The sequence below is a fragment of the Pezoporus wallicus genome, unplaced genomic scaffold, assembly GCF_028554395.1.
Source record: "Pezoporus wallicus isolate ANWC-B61680 ecotype Strahan unplaced genomic scaffold, APGP_CSIRO_Pwel_v1 contig_7243, whole genome shotgun sequence".
Lineage (NCBI taxonomy): Eukaryota > Metazoa > Chordata > Aves > Psittaciformes > Psittacidae > Pezoporus > Pezoporus wallicus.
In genome coordinates this window covers 673,352-689,897 of record NW_026641336.1, presented here as the reverse complement: position 1 = coordinate 689,897, position 16,546 = coordinate 673,352, and the positions used below count along the sequence as shown (strand labels likewise).

Sequence of the window (16,546 nt, the reverse complement as noted above, 5' to 3'; positions counted from 1 at the left end):
CAGTATTGTCTTAAGTCTCTCTTCCATCTAATTATCTTAATTTATTGGGAACTATCTAAGAAGGCCTACACTTGAAAGGATGAACACTTGATGTCAAAACCTCAGGCGTAGTACCTGATGATTTAATAATAAAAATTATTGTGCATGGGAAGAGTTTGTATCCAGAAATAACATTACTGAATGAGTAAAGCAATATGATCTACACATTATTATTCCCAAACTGTCTGGAAATTAAATCTGAAATGTTTGGGTTTTGTAGCTCAAATAGTGAATTGTCCCATTAAAGTATTTTGTATTTTAATCCAAAACTTAATTAGTATAAAATTCCTAAGTATGTGTACTTCATTCACAGGTAGCTTTGTGATTTTGATATTTTATTTGGTTTTTGTGGTGCTTTGTGCAATTTCTAGCTAAATATGTTCCATATCTGAAAGATGAAATGGAAGTACCTTTAAGTCCTCCATGCAGACAACAAAGATCATGGGTTAATTTTCTGGCCACAGGCCTTCAAGAGGAACCTATTCCTTCTTCTGGTAACAGGTAATGAAAACTTAACAGTAACAAATCCTATTTAGTCGTAAATAATCATATAAATAAAAAAGTTGTAATAGTCATAAATCTTGCAATCATAATTCCTCAAAATTAGTGCAAAAATAAGTTTAGTCTATTTGTAAATTAATAGTTATGTTCTTTGCAACAGCTGCATGTATTTTGTGTTTTGCACAAAAGAGTGAGCAGAGTATATGGTCCATATTTGTGGCTTTTCAGGGGAGCTTGAAAAGGGAAATGACAGTCATTACTGTAGACTTCTTTCTCCTGGGAGACTTAACAACCTGAAAATCCAATCTCTTTTTTGGAGTAGGCAACAATAGACACTTATGTATACAGAAAGTATGTATGTTCATATGTATGTATATGTATATGTATATATTTATACATATGGCAAACATGTATGTTGAGCAAGTATCACCTACAAAATCTCCAGAAAAGGTAAAGGAAGAAAGTATTTGCCTGTGGTTTTGGGATATCTCCCAACAATGGAATTGAAGCCTTTTCATGCTGACATGGAGTCAGGATTGCTTCATCGTTTCCTTTTCATCTTGTTTCCAAGGCTTGCATTTTTTGCCTTGCTTTCTTTCTCACACATGCATGAAAAATTTAAATAACCTTTTGGGCTGGGAACCACAGTCTAGGTAGAGTTCTCATTCAGTGCTCTTTTACTTCATGAACCACCCTTGATGGTTCCTCTCACTCCTTCCTGTTCACTGTCATGTTGAATGAAGTAACCCTCTGTATGGATGAGAAAAAAATCAGAATGAATGAATGAATGAATGAATGAACAAATGAATGAATGAATGAACGAATGAACAAACTGAAAATTTGAGAGAAAGTAGATACTTAAAGGGTAGTTTTATATAAATCAAAATTCAACAGATAACAATGCTAAACTTCATACCTCCAAGTCTTGTTTTATGTTCTTTATAGTATTTTGATTACAGAGCCCTCTAAGAAATACCTAAAATCTTTGGTATGGCAATCAGAGAAGTATCGGGACAATATGAGCTCTCTTTTACTTGTCGGTAAGGATTTCTATTTTCTGTTTTTTGATGATCAATTTCCAATTGATGTTGAAGAGTTCCATGTACATGGAGAAAATACAATAAACAATATAATGTTATATTACAGAGTGTATCTTTTGAGACATTGAAGTTTATCCAATTAGTGTAACCCTCTGATGTTTTATTATATGATTCTTTTAGTACGTATAAAAAATTAACAGTATGGCAACATAGAAGTTGGCATGTCATGTAATCTTCTATGGAGGTAATCTGAATGAAGTAAGAGTTTTATTTCATTATCAAAATGTTCAGCTTACTACTAGTAATAATATTCAATATCTGTGGTAAGTGTTCAGCTTACTAGTAGTAATAATATTCAGTATCCATGGTAACTGAAATTTAGTAATCTGTTAAAACTATTTTCTGCTATTTTTCCTTAAATAATGTTTCAGAATATATATCAATCAATAGAAAAGTACTGTAAATGGAAAATAATATTATAACCTGACAAAAGCAGAGTTCATGTTTGGAAACAAAATATACAACACCAAAATAAGCTGCAGGTTATTTCTTACAGTACCAGAGTATGCATTATCACTGTTCTTTCACTTAATTTTATTTGCCTTCATTTTACAAGTCTCAGGATTAAGTTACGTGTATTGAATTATTACATTGTCCCATTTATTTGTACATTCATTTATAATTGAAAACATTGTGCGGTAGGCTTATTACTGTTTGAGTTACTGTTTTGGGGGGGTAAGGATTATGTAAGCATGACAAACCCACAGATTAATAAACAAGATTATTTGTACCTTTAGTAATGCAGCTACATATTACTAGATCTGAAAAAAAAATACCCCCCCTTACTCGTACACTCAGTGTGTTAAAAGCACACTTGCTCTAATAACACTAACTGCTTTGCTGTCAAGTCTGCTAATCGACATTGAGTTACCAGCGGAAGTATAGAAATTAGTAGGTCAGTCATCAGTACTTGGGAACTTTCATTTCCAAAATAGCATTCTGTTTTCATGTTTCTAGATTATTAATCTCATATGCTGATTTCTGGTTTTTTTTTGTAGAGCATCAGGCTGATAAGCTTGCATCTCAGCATTATTCACTTACAGAACTGAAGGAAACGCTGCTAGTTGAGGTAGAAGGACCAGTGCTTAGCTCACTAGAGGAGGGCTGGTGGCTTCATCTGGGTTTAAATCCGGTCTCCACAGAAACTTTGGAAAAATTAACTATGAATGCCAGTAATGCAATGTTTCCTGCAAAAGTAGAAACATTCACACAATTTACATCATATCAAATAGAAAGTAAGTATCTTCTCTTTGCAAAAGTGGTAAAAAGGCAAAGATGGTACTTTTAAAAGAGAATTGTGCAGTGACTGTTACATACCTCCAAGAGGGAGGGAAATGGAAGATTGCTTGTTCTCAAGAACAAAACTTGTTATAGCAATACGGAGTAGCAACAGTACTGCAATTTCACGAATGTAGAACAAATTGTAGGAACAACAGTGTTTAACTGCATAAAGTTACCTTTTCTATTAACATGGAGATGAAAAGTAGCCTCCACAAGCCATACTATTTTTTAATAAAATAGTTTCAGACAGGAGACTGTCTTAACAAATAGTAATTTTGCATTGGAATATTTTAATAAAGCAGATACTCATATAATCCTATCTGCAGAAAGTCAGTAGGGTGTCCATGTTACAGTGAGTAGTATTTTGTGAAGCTATTCAGAGGAGGGTTTTATGCTGGCTATGGTTTCAAATGTAAACCACTTATAAACTGAAGACCATTATTCACACCTATAACCAAGCTTTAACAGAAAATGCAAAAAAGCTATTTAGATTTTGTTGTATAACTATGGCCTGACTGCAAGGCACTGGTTGTGGTTGCAGAACTCCAGGGTTTGACAGTAACATAATATATTTGAAACAAATAGGCACCATTCATGAAGAACATTTCCACTTGGCTGCTTTTGACATACTGGAAAGTGTTTAGCTACTGTGTGGCTCTGAAAACCAATGAAGATAAGTGCTTAGATACACGAGTGTGCAGCAGCAATGCAAAAAAAAAATTGTGGTTCTAGTGAAACATTTCTTTAGAAGGAACTAATTGCATTCCTTACTTGTTTTCTGCTCTTACTACAAATAAATAAAAAATAAAAAAACTACCCTAACAAAAAAACAAAACAAACAACCCCCAACCCTGTGAATTTTTTAAACTTTCTTCCTAATGAAATGTGTTTCATCCCAGTTCCTAGAACCACCATGCAGATGGTGAAAACTTCTCCAAACAGTAGCCTGGCCTTCTATTTTTCAACACTACATTTTTACTTCGGGCTAATCTGTGAAAATTTTCAAGAAGAGGATTTTAATAATCTGGAAAGACAGAAAAAATAAGTTTTAAAATGCTTTCTCTGTAATTATCCAAAATATTTAAATTCAACCAAGAGAAAGAAACGGAAAAAAATAAATTACGCTGCATCGAAGAAATTTTTTTTTTTTTTTTTTTTTTAGGGTGGCTTGAAGAGATGAATTCCGTGACAAGCCAGGAGCTCCTTTCTGCTGAAAAACATCAGTCAGACAAAGCTATTAATCTTTGCATGTCAACACAGACTCAAAAGCAGCACTTTGCTGTGCATATGGGTGCTGCATCACCTGCCAGGATTCCCAGTATGAATACATCTGTGGAAGAGCTTCCTGGAAGAAGTATAAAGAAGAATAAGGTAGAAGAGGAAATTTATTTCGTAAACCAAGAAAAGAAAACCCCCAAATCATCTGAGTCAGTCAGCAGTAAAGATGTGTCTTCTAAAGAAGGCAACTCATGCAGTAGTGAAAAGCCTGCATCATTTGCACTTGTTACAAAATGGGACAATGATTATGATCTGAGCAACTTTATCATGCTGAGATCTAAACGTATGCTCACCCGAAGAGAGGAAAAAAATTATGTAGGTAGTCCTGAAAAAGGTATGTGAACCGGTTTATTCTTCCATTTTCCACATTTAATTATGCTGTTTTATACCAGTTAGAATAGATGCTAATTTATGCTAGTAGATTTATGGAGGGGAAAAGTTCATGAAGTTAACGGTAACATTTTGCTGACCTTTAATGTATTTGAATTTGCAGCTAAGGATCTTACCTTTTGGGTTTTTCCTACAGGTAATTTTTGGGATTTTGTTTGTTTATTTTGGTTGAGGGGGGTGCTTTATTTTGAGTTTTAGAGTCTTTTTTTTGGTGGTAGAAGTGGGTTTTAATAAAATAGGCATATGAGTTTATTCCTGTTCTGACAAAATAACTGAATGGTACTTACTCCAGAAGATCTCTTATGCCCATGTGTTTTGAACTCCTCCTTTTCTCTTTGGAGAACTACTATTTTATCAATTGTAGTTACCAATTTGATTGTAGTTATCAAATAGTAATTATCAATACCCTTACTTTTGTGGGACAAACATAGCCTAGACGATGAAAAAGAGTTAAAGTTCTCTGGAAGGAACCATCTGTGCCAGTTACCTTGGTGCAAACCCCTTGAAACAGTGAGGCATAACAGGTCTTAGAGAAAACAAAAAGGTTTTGGCAGCCATGTTCTTGTTGATGACAATGCTCATGAAAGAATCTCAGATTATGCACTGAGCACTGCAGAAATGCAAGAGAAGAGGGGGGGAAAAGTAGAGGAAATCCCTTGTTTGTTTTAAAAAATATTTGTGACACAAAATATCAAGAGACGGTGATGTATTTTCAGGATAAAGTTGTATTAAAGAAAAATTATTTTTCAATTTTTAGACTTTCATGGCAGTATTTTGACAATAATTTTTGTCTGTGTTTCAGCTACATATCCCAGCATAAAAAAAAAAAATATTACAATTGTTACGTAAAAACCTTGTATCAGAGAATAGGGGCATTAAATAAATGGCAAGCTTATGTAACCTTATGGAGGAAATTATTTCCTGGTAAAAGTCATCTGTTACTGATTCCGGTAGACACGCATAAAAGTTCCATGGCCCCAGAAGTAATAATCGCGATTTTAAATGTAGGGCTGCAAGGTAGTTGAACTGATGTTTTATGCTGCCATCTAGTGAGCTCAGGCTGGAGCTGCATCTCCTAACAAGAAATCCAAGCGCGTTGAAAGACAAGGCATGTTACATTTGGGAATAGGCTTGTGGAGATTTAATTAGGTTAAATGCAGTTTAGAATATGTTTACACGTGGACCATAGTATTGCAGATGAGTTATGTCTGGTATATAGAGAACCTGTTAAAATGTATAGTTCTTACCACATTAATGTAGAAATTATGTAAATAATTTTATACTTTCGTAACAACTGCGTTTTTTATTAAGGGTGATTCTGAGTTTAACTGAAAACAAGAAATGCCAGCACTGCTTTTAAGTCTCTTTTTCTATTGTCTTTGTTGTTTGACTCATTTTTTAAGGATGCCATTGTGCACAATATGTAGCTTAGAAAATACACCAGAAAGAAATAGCAGAAACAGTTCATTGATCCAGTTTTGAGCCCCGTATAGCTTTTCAAACTCAAGGAGATTTTTTAACAACTAGCAAAAAAAAAATGTTTTCTTTATTTCCTTCTGTGTATGATCAGTTTGATGAAACCGACATTCTTAACTAGAAAAAATCATCAATATTTAGGAGACACCTATTTAGCCAGAACCCCTCCCAAATATAAAGAGCTAGAGCTGCCAAAGGAAGCTCTCTTGTCAGCAGCTGTAGCTCATACATCACTATTTTTAAGGAAGAAGGGAAGGAAATACTAACAAGTTGTGAAGGATAGCTATATGACAAGAGGAAAAGTTCTTTTCAATAAGCGTTTGCAGCTTTGATGTTCTTTTGGTCACTTAAAGGAGCTAACCTTTTCTAATCATACTCACTGTGATATTTTTCATAGTTTGATCTCTTGATAGTCAGCAGCATCTTTCGTCTCATATATGTTTTTTCTATGTATAAGGGCAGATGAGCTTTCCTATGGACCTGTATTACAGAGCTATAGTACCAGCTCCTTATTTTTCCCAGCCCTTTATTCCTGCCCTAAGGAAGGGGAACCTAACAATGACTGACTTTTAGGGCTGTGGAGACCTCATCTCTCAATGTGTCTCAACGGTTTTTGCATACTATATGAGCCCATGAACACAGTAAAGAAGTTTGTGAAAAGAAAGTGTATGTGTCATAGAAGCTTACTTAACTTGAAAATATTTTTTGCATGTAAAGTAATTTATAGAACAGTTTTCTTATTGATCTGGTTTTGTGATTTTGTATATAAATGCTCACTTGTGGTTTAACCATTTAGTGCTACAACTTGAAGAACAGCATACACATCTTCACAAAGAGGACAGTTCTGTTTGTGAGACTGTCAGAATAGAAGAAAAACAACAAGAGAATGAGGACAGTATCACAGTCAGTATTCAAGCATCAGGTATACTGGTTTTGGATATGCTTTATTTTATACAGCTTTGCAATAGAATTTTATATTAAATAGTACTAGCCAGACAAATATGGAAATTATTTGGCTGCTTGTAACTGAAAGTATTCCAAAGAGATATTTGTTTAGACACAGGTGTGAGAACAGGCTATGGACTTATGTCTTATGACTAAACCAAATTGCATGCAAACTAAATAGTACAGACTTGGAGTTATGTGTGATCTAAATCAGCAGACATGAAATCTCTTTGTGTCAATCAATAGCCTTAAATTACTATTCTGTATTTTTTTCTCTGACAGAGTAAATGAGAGAATTGGAGACAGAAGGGATTGGTGGTCATTTTGGTAGGAAATGTCTGTAACACGGTACTAATCCAGTATGGATTTATCTCATACACAACTGAGCCTTACCCTGTGAACTCTTGCTGTTGTACTTTTCAAGACATTATGTCAAAGAATATACACAGACAATTTTGTCATGCAGTAGAAAGGATGAAAAAGAATCTGGAAGATATTTACCCAAGCTATTTTACAACCCCAGTTGTAAGAACGCCCAGTGCTAGAAAGGCCTAGTACTTTTCAATGGAAATGCGTTCACTCCAACTGTGAGCTTAATGAGAGCCTCTTTCACAGAAACAGTGTAAGAGTAGAGCAGTATTTTCATCTGTTCTCATCTGAGATGGGTATCACATAACAGCTATAAGCTTTCTTTATGTTTTTTCTTTAATAGATTTTGAAGCAAGACTCCTTTAATGCAACTGGGGAAAAAAAAATCAAAGCTTTTCCACAGTCAAAACAAAATCAGCATTTTGCAAAAGTAATATTTACTGGGACTGAATGCCATGTTACAGTACTTGAGATAGCGTGTTTCACCATGATGGACTAGCACATGAAGGAAAGGAATCTTGTATCAAAAACAAGCTGTAGCCAAAGCAGAGTTTAGAAGGATTCACGAAAACATTTCACTTAACAATGGAACATTGAAGTTGCATGATTAGAAATACACTTCAAAAACAAAATGATACATTAATACAGGAATGCCCGAATGATACTGTACAATGGGCATCCAAAATACTGTAGCATCTGACCTGTTTCCATAAAGACTGAAAAACTGGACGTAACAATATACCTTTTATTAAAAAATGCTTAAAAATATGAAGTTATCAACTGCTCTTATGAAATAGTGCATTGACCAAGTGAAGTTAACTCAGCTGCTGGTCAAATAAAATAATTTGTATAGATCAGTTGAAAATATTTTTGAAAAAGAATAGTAAATTTTTTTTTTAAATGAAGAGTCACAGAGTTCTGATCTTCTTGATGTGATCAACTCCACTGTAATTTTAAAAAAGGGCATGGAAGAATTTCACCTTCCTGCCTGAGGAAAGGGACATTCATTTCAGCTCATTCAGCAATTGACAGCTCTGGCGTGGATGCCAATAGCAAGAAACTCAGTTGTAATTTGGGAAGAATTTTTAAAAAGCCACCCAGAAGCCTTTAAGAACTGTTAGTGTGAAAGTACAAACAGACTAACAGGTTGGCTTGTTTGGCCTTTCTAGACAAAGACATTAGAAGTTAAATACCAGGGAAGGGGATGGGCTGTTTAAGTTGAATTTATAGTAACAAGTGGACATAAAGGAACTTAAGTTTATCCTACAAAGTAGATGAAGCTGTAGAACAGTGGAATAATAGTACAGTCTTAGTGGGAGTCACAGGAATAGAAAATCCTAACTTTTCATCATGGAGTTTGATCACTTTATGAAATGTATGGAAGAACATGGCTGCCTGCTGTGATGATTAGTGTAATTCTGTCACCCATGAGGCTCCCTGGTGAGCAACCCTTTTTCTATTAATGTTACAGTGTTCATGAGGAAGTCAGTGTTGTTTGTGTTTTGCTCTGTCTTTTAACTGTTCGTATCCAGGAACAGTATATTAAACCAAACTTCATTATTATGTTTTGTTTATTGTGCTATACAGAAAGCCAGTGCCAGGCATACTGCCTTTTGGAAGAAGCAGCCACTCCTGTTCTAGAAGATTTGACACATATAAGTATGCTTGCTTCTGTAAATTGGAGATTTGACACCATTAAATTTGATCATACAAGATTTTTGTTAAAACAGCAAGAGAAAGTAATATGTGACCATTTTAGAGAAGGTATGTCTTTATGAAAATATTAATAGGCTTTTTCTTCTTTAATACTAATACAGGTTTAATTGGTGACACAATGTTCAAGGTATTTGATAATGATAAAACTTTCAGCAGGTTATCTTGTAGAGTTTGAGTGATTTATTTCAACTTTTATGTCCTAGCTCTTCAGCATTACATTGACTAAACTCAAAATTGTAACACAAGAAGTATTCTAAATGAATTTAATTTTTAAATATTTTAGCTATGTGTTAGAAATATTTCTCCTATATTAAACAATGTTTAAATGCTTTTTCATGGTAGATTTTGAAAGTAAATCTGTCTGTGTGGTTTGTTATTTCATTGCTTCTAGTAGCTGTTGTTTGTCACACCTGCATGATGCAAAATGCCAAGACCACTTTAGAAATTCGGAGAAAAATAATCCATATGAATTTGGTTTCTTTCTGACTTCATTTCTCTTCTACATGGCATGTGAAAAAAGCCTATAAAACCAGAAAAACGAAAACAAAAGCCAGCAAGATCAGTGAACCCTTACAAAGATTTTTGGCTATAGATAAAGAGAGGGTCAGGAAAGCCTCATAGCAGAATACAGGCTGTGTTTGGGGAAGATTTAGAAAGCTGTTGGGTTTTTTGGATTGCTTTTTGAGTTGTACTGCTCACAGTTGAGAAATTAGTTGTTAGGATAACATAGAAGACTGTCTACTACCTGACAAGTTTTACATCACAAGTTAAGTGATTAAACATTAGCTATCTCAACTTTATTGCTTTCTTTTGAAATACGCTGAATGTATTCTTCTTAAAAGAAAACTAATGAAATTACAAATGAGAGAGAAAGCAAACAGTGCTGCAGAATGACAGGCTGTGGTTTATAGAATTACCATATTAAAACTGTGCGCAGCAGGGTACTCTTAATTTGAGGGAGTTTATGAAAACAGCTAACACCGTCTTCACAAACATAAGGGAGAAACTCAGTAACTATATCTGTATCAGTGAATCACAGAAAGAAGAACATTACTGGGAAGATTACACAGAGAACCGCTACTGCTTCTCAGAATCAAGGAAAAAATATCTAAGAGTCTGCATTTTAATTCAACACTAGTTTAAGAAAACTGATATCCTTTCACATGCAGTTAATGTGCTGTAAATGTAGCCTAAAGAGCTGGGCCAAGTGCCATGCTTATTAAAACTTCAGGGCCTTCTTTGCTTGTACATTAGTTGTGCTAAAATTAGGTTGCTAAAATTGCAGCAATGAAGTCAATGAAAATGTTTAGCAGCTGAAATACTGATGAGAAAATAGTTATTTATTTGACCTTCCTTTTAAGGGTGTTTTCTGAGGAACTGATGAAATTTACACATCCCTTCCAAAAATAACTATTGCAGGTTGATTTAGCTACTGTTATCTTCTGAAGTGACAGAGAAGTACAAGGGAGGTCTTGCATTTTGTTTGCAACTAAAGCAGGAGATAAGAATTTTCTTCCTGGAAGGTCCAGCAAGACTTGAATGAGGAAGATTCTAAAAGATCTAATCTATTCCTAATTAATATTTTTCTAACTGTATAGGAGATTCCAAAACCTCCCTGGGAACTTACTTCACTCTTCTGTCGCCTTCCTGGTTTCAAATCGTTTCATAATATCCAGTCTTATTCTACTTGACTCCAGAGTATGCTGGTACATTTTCTCATTAATCCCCCAGTGAACATACAAAGCAATCACTTACTATGATGATATTTATCTTTTAGAAGATTATTGTTATTCCCCTGGTGTTTTTTTCTTTCTGCACCACATATCACCAAATGCTCCATTATTTCATCATAAAATGCAATTGCCTACTCTCTCGCTTTGTTTCTAAATGATATGTATTCCTCACTGAGTTTTTATGGTGAGTAGTGTCAACAACTGGACATACTCCTTCAGTTTCAGCACATTCACTGACAGATGAACAGTCACTTTCTGTCTTTTGATACAGAATAACAGGAGGATCTTTGTCTTCCATGCTGTTTCCAGCTAATTCTTCTGTATGCTGTATTTATAATTTGATTTCTTTCCTTCCTAAGTGCTTCACTTGACTTTCTGAATTAAAAGCTATGTTGATCCAAATAATCAGTAGTTAATATTTTTCTTGTTTAATGCATCTTGTTCAGTAATTATTTGATCAGATCCACCTGATCCAAACATTCAAAAGTATGTCTATTTAGATGTGTTAAATGAAAATCCTGAGATACCAGGATCTTTTAAATTTGTCACATATGTATAGTGTGATTTGTGAAATTTTATATAGACCACACCTGTGTTTTCTATTTGTAAAGGTAAAGTAGGTGAGAAGGAGATCACGTTGTTCAGACATGCTGCTGTGGTGCACCTGCTGGTTACAGGTCGAGATCTGCTATTAACATGTGGCTTGGACACAGCACTAGGTTTGTTTTTAGTAATGAATAATGACACCCAGAAAGCTTTGTGTGTATTCTGCAGTCCATCATTCATGTTAGGAAGCTGTGACTCTTTGCCTACATACCTCCCATGTGGATATCTCCCATGTGGATTCAATATAATCTACTGCCTCTGCTTCCTTATTTCTCTTCCATCATTAGAAATGAATTCACTGCAGATTGCACTTCATAGTGTATATGCTCAGTCCATGACTAATATAGCAGTCTTTATGTTATTACGTGGATTTGCCTAAGAAACATTCATGTGAACTTCCACATAGAGAATGGATTGTTGGGTATATCAAAATGACAGATTATTGGAATCTCTGTGGAAACTGAGAAATGTGCAGAAATGTCAGGTCCTTTGTTGTTTACAAACAAAAGCTGCTGGTGTCTGCAGCTACAGAATGCAGTGTCTATAATTCTGGCTAAGGTCATACAGCAGATACTACAGGAGGTATAGCAGAGCAGTTTTGTATAGGCCACTTACGTGCCTGATTAGCAGTAATTGTATCCTTCCATGAAGTTCAGGGGTTTTGTGGGGTTTTTTGTTTGTTTTTCAGGGTTTATTTTGTTGGAGTTTGTTGTGGGGTTTTTTTCAAGATAACTTCACAAAAATTTATATGTAGATTAAACACAAACTTTGGCAATTATCTTTTGTCACTGTAGTTACTTAGTTTATTGCTTTATTAACAGGTTATTTGTCCAAGGCAAAGGATATCTATAAAAACATCTTAGAATCCTGTTTGAATAACATCTGGAGGCAGTTGAAGATTGTACAGTACAGCTGCCAGAAAAAGCATGAAACAAATCCCAAAATAACAGAGCTTCAGTGTCAAATGTTAAATTGGATGCAAAGTTATGGAGAAAAACACAGTGTTAACAATGTAAACAATTTCTCTAAGTAAACAAAACTGCTCCAAACTGTGTGAATAATTATAAAGCTGTCCTTCAACAAGGGTTGGTTTATGTAAGAAAGCCTTATAACTAGCTTTCCAGCTCACAGTACCTGTTAAATATGGGTAACATGAAGACCTGTATCAGGAGCAGGGCAGGTTTCTGTTTGTCCTTGTTGCATGCCTGAAATAGCATGCACATTACTTTTAACATTGCCAGGTTTTTTGTCTTGTTGTAGGTGCTTTTGTTTCCCTGATAAGTATGTTATACCACATCTTTTACTGAAAATTATATTATAATCTTTTATTTGAAGACTTCAATCTTTTGATGAAAATTCAGGATTGTACATGTGTGGCTCAAAGAACACACCATGGAGTATATGGGTGTTGTTATGCACAAACAACCTCTACTTAGCCCATGTATCAGGCCAATCTCCTGGCGTTAAAATTATATAATAAGCAGATATCTATAAGTGATAGTTTATTATGGCATGGACGATAGAGTTTCAAGTTATCCAAAGATTTTTTTTCATTATATGTGAATACTTTGGGTGATACCATGCAGTGCAAAACACTTTTCCCTTGCAGAATATTTCTTGTTTATTTACAGAATACTTATCGCATAATGAAACAGAAGGGATGAAATACATAATTTAAGTTCCCTGACTGTTTGGAATAGAATTTTTGCTGCTGAACACACAGCCAAAAAAGACAAATCTTCAAGCTTACTTTGATTTATTCAAACTTCTTTCTGTACTTCACTCCCTGGACCTCTCTTCTTTTGTTTCTGTGCACTGAGAGCTCTGAATGTCTTTTGATTAAAGTTCCCTGAGAAGAAAAATATAGCAGCTTATGGTACACCCTTTTAGAATTTAAAATGCAAATGAAGCAACCAGAATGAAATGGTGTTGATTGTCTTGGTCTCTGTCCTTCATTAGACCCTCTAAGCAGATTTCAGCATCATTTTCTTCTTAAGAGTAACACATTTTGCTTTGTGATGGTAGGATTATGCTGTATTAGGAGACATATGACACCTTTGTCATCTTAATGTCAACCCAGGGGCAATTTTGTTCATCTTGGATAAGAGAGGGCTGAAGGGTGACCCCATCAGTGTACAACTTCCTCATAGGAAGCAGTGGAGATGGAGGTGCTGATCTCCTCTCCCTGGTGACGATCGATAAGACAATGGGAAATGGAATAATGCTGCATCAGAGGAAGTTCAGATGGGACATTCGGAAAAGGATCTTCACTGAGAGGATGATCAGTCAGTGGAACAGGCTGCCCAGAGAAGTGGTCATGACATGAAGCCTGTCAGAGTTTGAGGAGAGTATCAGGACAATGCTTTCAGTCCTATGGTTTAATTTGAGGTAGGCCTATGAGGAGCAGGGTGTTCGACTCTAGGATCCTTGTAAGTCCATTCCAACTTGAGCGATTCTATCATACTATGATTTTGATTCTGGAAAACTGCTCTATTTTTGCCGCCTGATTAGTCAACCTGGTGTTTTCTGTGCAAAGGAGAAAGAAAGATGTATAGAGGCTGAAAGAACAATTTTTTTACATTACTAGAGTTTCTTTTACTTGTTTTCTTCCAGATACTTATCATAACAAGGATGGACTCTGAGAGAGAGAAAGATGCCCTCATTCATTCTTTATCTAAAATAGAAGGTAAATAATTATTTTTATATGTATTTTTCAAAGAAAAAGTGGTTGTTATTGTCTGCTTTGCAGCATTCCTGTTTGTATGCTTTTTGCAGGTGTTTCTCCCTTTTCCTCTCATCAGGAACATTTCTATATACTTTGCCTACTGTTTTCTGTTTCATAATTCTTCCATCAGCTTTTTTTCTTATTATAATTTTATTTTCCCCTGATTAAGAGTTCTGGTATGATCTTTCCTGTTTCAAGAGAGTGATAGTTCATCTCTCAAGTCAAAGATTTATTTAACAGAACACAAAAGGAGATGTGGGTAACCCATTGCCTAATTATAATTGCATCTGATCCCCTGGTCATATTGTCTCACTGTTTTTAGCTGGTTGGTGGTCACAACTTTCCTTCCGTGTAATCTTGTTGAGAGCAATTAGAATTTAGAAGCCTTAACTGAGCTCCCTAGCATAAAACTGTAAATGAGTAGTTTGGTACAGATCATTATTTCCCTTAGCCTCTGTTGCTGACCATGTTGGCTAATTTGCTAAACATGTAAGCATAGCTGTAGCAATCTGTTAAACTCAAGGGGAAAAAAATACTGTTTCCAGTATCTCTCACTGAGGGATTATCATAGTCCCTCACTGATACAAGCAACACTTTGATCATCATCGTCATTTTACTAGTGATTAACTTTCTACAAGCTTGTTCAACGTCAGAGATTCAGTTGGTGAAACAAACATGTTTTAGGCAGATTGTTATTTGAGTCTCTACTTACATTTAGAACTAGCCACTGATTCCGTTCATATTGCTGTTTTAAATCCATTGTTTTAACTCCTTCTTGCGTCTTATCAACAGTGTCATATGTTACATTGTTCTTTTGCCTTTAAAAATAAGGTTAAATTTCCTGTGCTTTTAAAAGAAGAAGGCCTGTCTTCTAGAATGTTTTGAAAGGGAGGAGGCATGTTCACAATGCTTTTACTAATAATATTTAGTGAAAAGTGGTTTATTTGCTTTAGGATCTTAAGACTTGGTTACAAACACAGTTTAATCCAACTAACTAAAGAAATGTATTTGTGTTATATAGATATCCCTTTTTGGCTACATCTTCCAGTCAAACTTAAAGTGTACATAAAGTATAAAGAAATATAAAGAGGCAAAGATGCTTCCTTTTGCACTAGCATTTACTTTTCATTTTAAGGCAATGAAGTAATTGGTTGTGAGTTTGTGAGAAATGAAACTTATTTATGTTACTTTTTTGCTTGGGCTCAAAAACGGAAATTTCTAAATCATTACACCAGCCAGAGCAATACAACTGAAATTGTGTAGGACTTCATCAAGACAGAAAATGTAGCACATAGAATTTTAATATCCCGTGTTGTCCCACATTTGCTGCTGTGCACTGATTCATACCTGCACAGGCTTATTTGTTTGATTAAGGCTTCAGTTCTCTTTATGCAGGTTTAAAAGCTACAGATTTGAATTCTGAGAAAAAAGGAACCCTTTTAAGTTGTAAAGATATCATAAGCAAGTAAGTTAAATTCTTGATTTTGGGGAACAAAGTCTTTAGTCAGGATTAGCATCACTGAAACTTTAGTTACTTTTGTTCATTTCCGTGGGACTTTCCAGTCTGGAGTAACAATTTCAGAGTAGGAATCTACTCTGTTCTCGGAGGGAAGAATTTAAAATAGTAATTTAAAATCTAGTAAAATGCTTAGTTGTGAGGCTCAGAAGAACTTCAATAAAACATGCAATTGCATGGGTTTAACATTTGATTTTGTTTTTCATGTTATAGAAAAACTTAAGAAAATGTGTAGGAAAGTTGGGGGAGGGCACTAGAGAAATAATGACAGATTATGACATTGCAAGAAAATATGTATACTTCAGGTAGATAATTGGAGGGCAAGTACAGCTTTTAATTTTTAAACTAATTTTTAAAGAAATCACAGGTTGTAATTCAGGAAGGGTAAATACTTTTTGTAAATGTACTTTCATCAGTGATATTTCTTAAGAATAAAAATGTGTTTATTTTGTTCTGAGGGTAATTCTACCTGAACTTAATTTTACTGATATTTTGATTTTTTTTTAAGCCTTTGTAGATATTCCTGTGTTATTGTACATAATCAGCAAATTGGAGCTGACTTTCCTTGGACACACTTCTCATTAATAGTGGAATATGATTATTCTGAAAACTCTTGCTGGAAAAATCTGTGCAAAAATCTGAATGTTACTTACATGACTTTTAAAACCACCCTCCCTGAAACGATATGGATGCGTAAGTGCTTTGCATAATTGTAATAAAACAACTGGGCTGGCTTATGAAAGGAAAGCATTTTCTGTTCCCTAAAAGGCCACAACCATATGCCTGTGGAATAGAATGTGTAATATGAAAGCTAAAGCTAAGCAAAGAGAGCTGTTTTATTGATAAACCAGCAAGACAGGAAGGTGTTTTT

The 16,546-nt window shown here is 34.8% G+C and overlaps 1 protein-coding gene across 1 annotated transcript in view; it reads left to right on the top strand.

The window, feature by feature from the left end:
- Window positions 1-16,546, top strand: part of SHOC1 (shortage in chiasmata 1) — a 45,072-nt gene that overhangs the window by 17,559 nt on the left and 10,967 nt on the right. Inside the window, exons 9-19 of the mRNA XM_057423144.1 lie at window positions 411-540; window positions 1,486-1,580; window positions 2,639-2,875; window positions 4,084-4,533; window positions 6,862-6,987; window positions 8,967-9,143; window positions 11,440-11,547; window positions 12,256-12,442; window positions 14,047-14,120; window positions 15,555-15,624; window positions 16,184-16,368. Of these exons, the coding sequence (XP_057279127.1) occupies window positions 411-540; window positions 1,486-1,580; window positions 2,639-2,875; window positions 4,084-4,533; window positions 6,862-6,987; window positions 8,967-9,143; window positions 11,440-11,547; window positions 12,256-12,442; window positions 14,047-14,120; window positions 15,555-15,624; window positions 16,184-16,368 (1,839 nt within the window). The remainder of the gene's footprint in view (window positions 1-410; window positions 541-1,485; window positions 1,581-2,638; window positions 2,876-4,083; window positions 4,534-6,861; window positions 6,988-8,966; window positions 9,144-11,439; window positions 11,548-12,255; window positions 12,443-14,046; window positions 14,121-15,554; window positions 15,625-16,183; window positions 16,369-16,546) is intronic.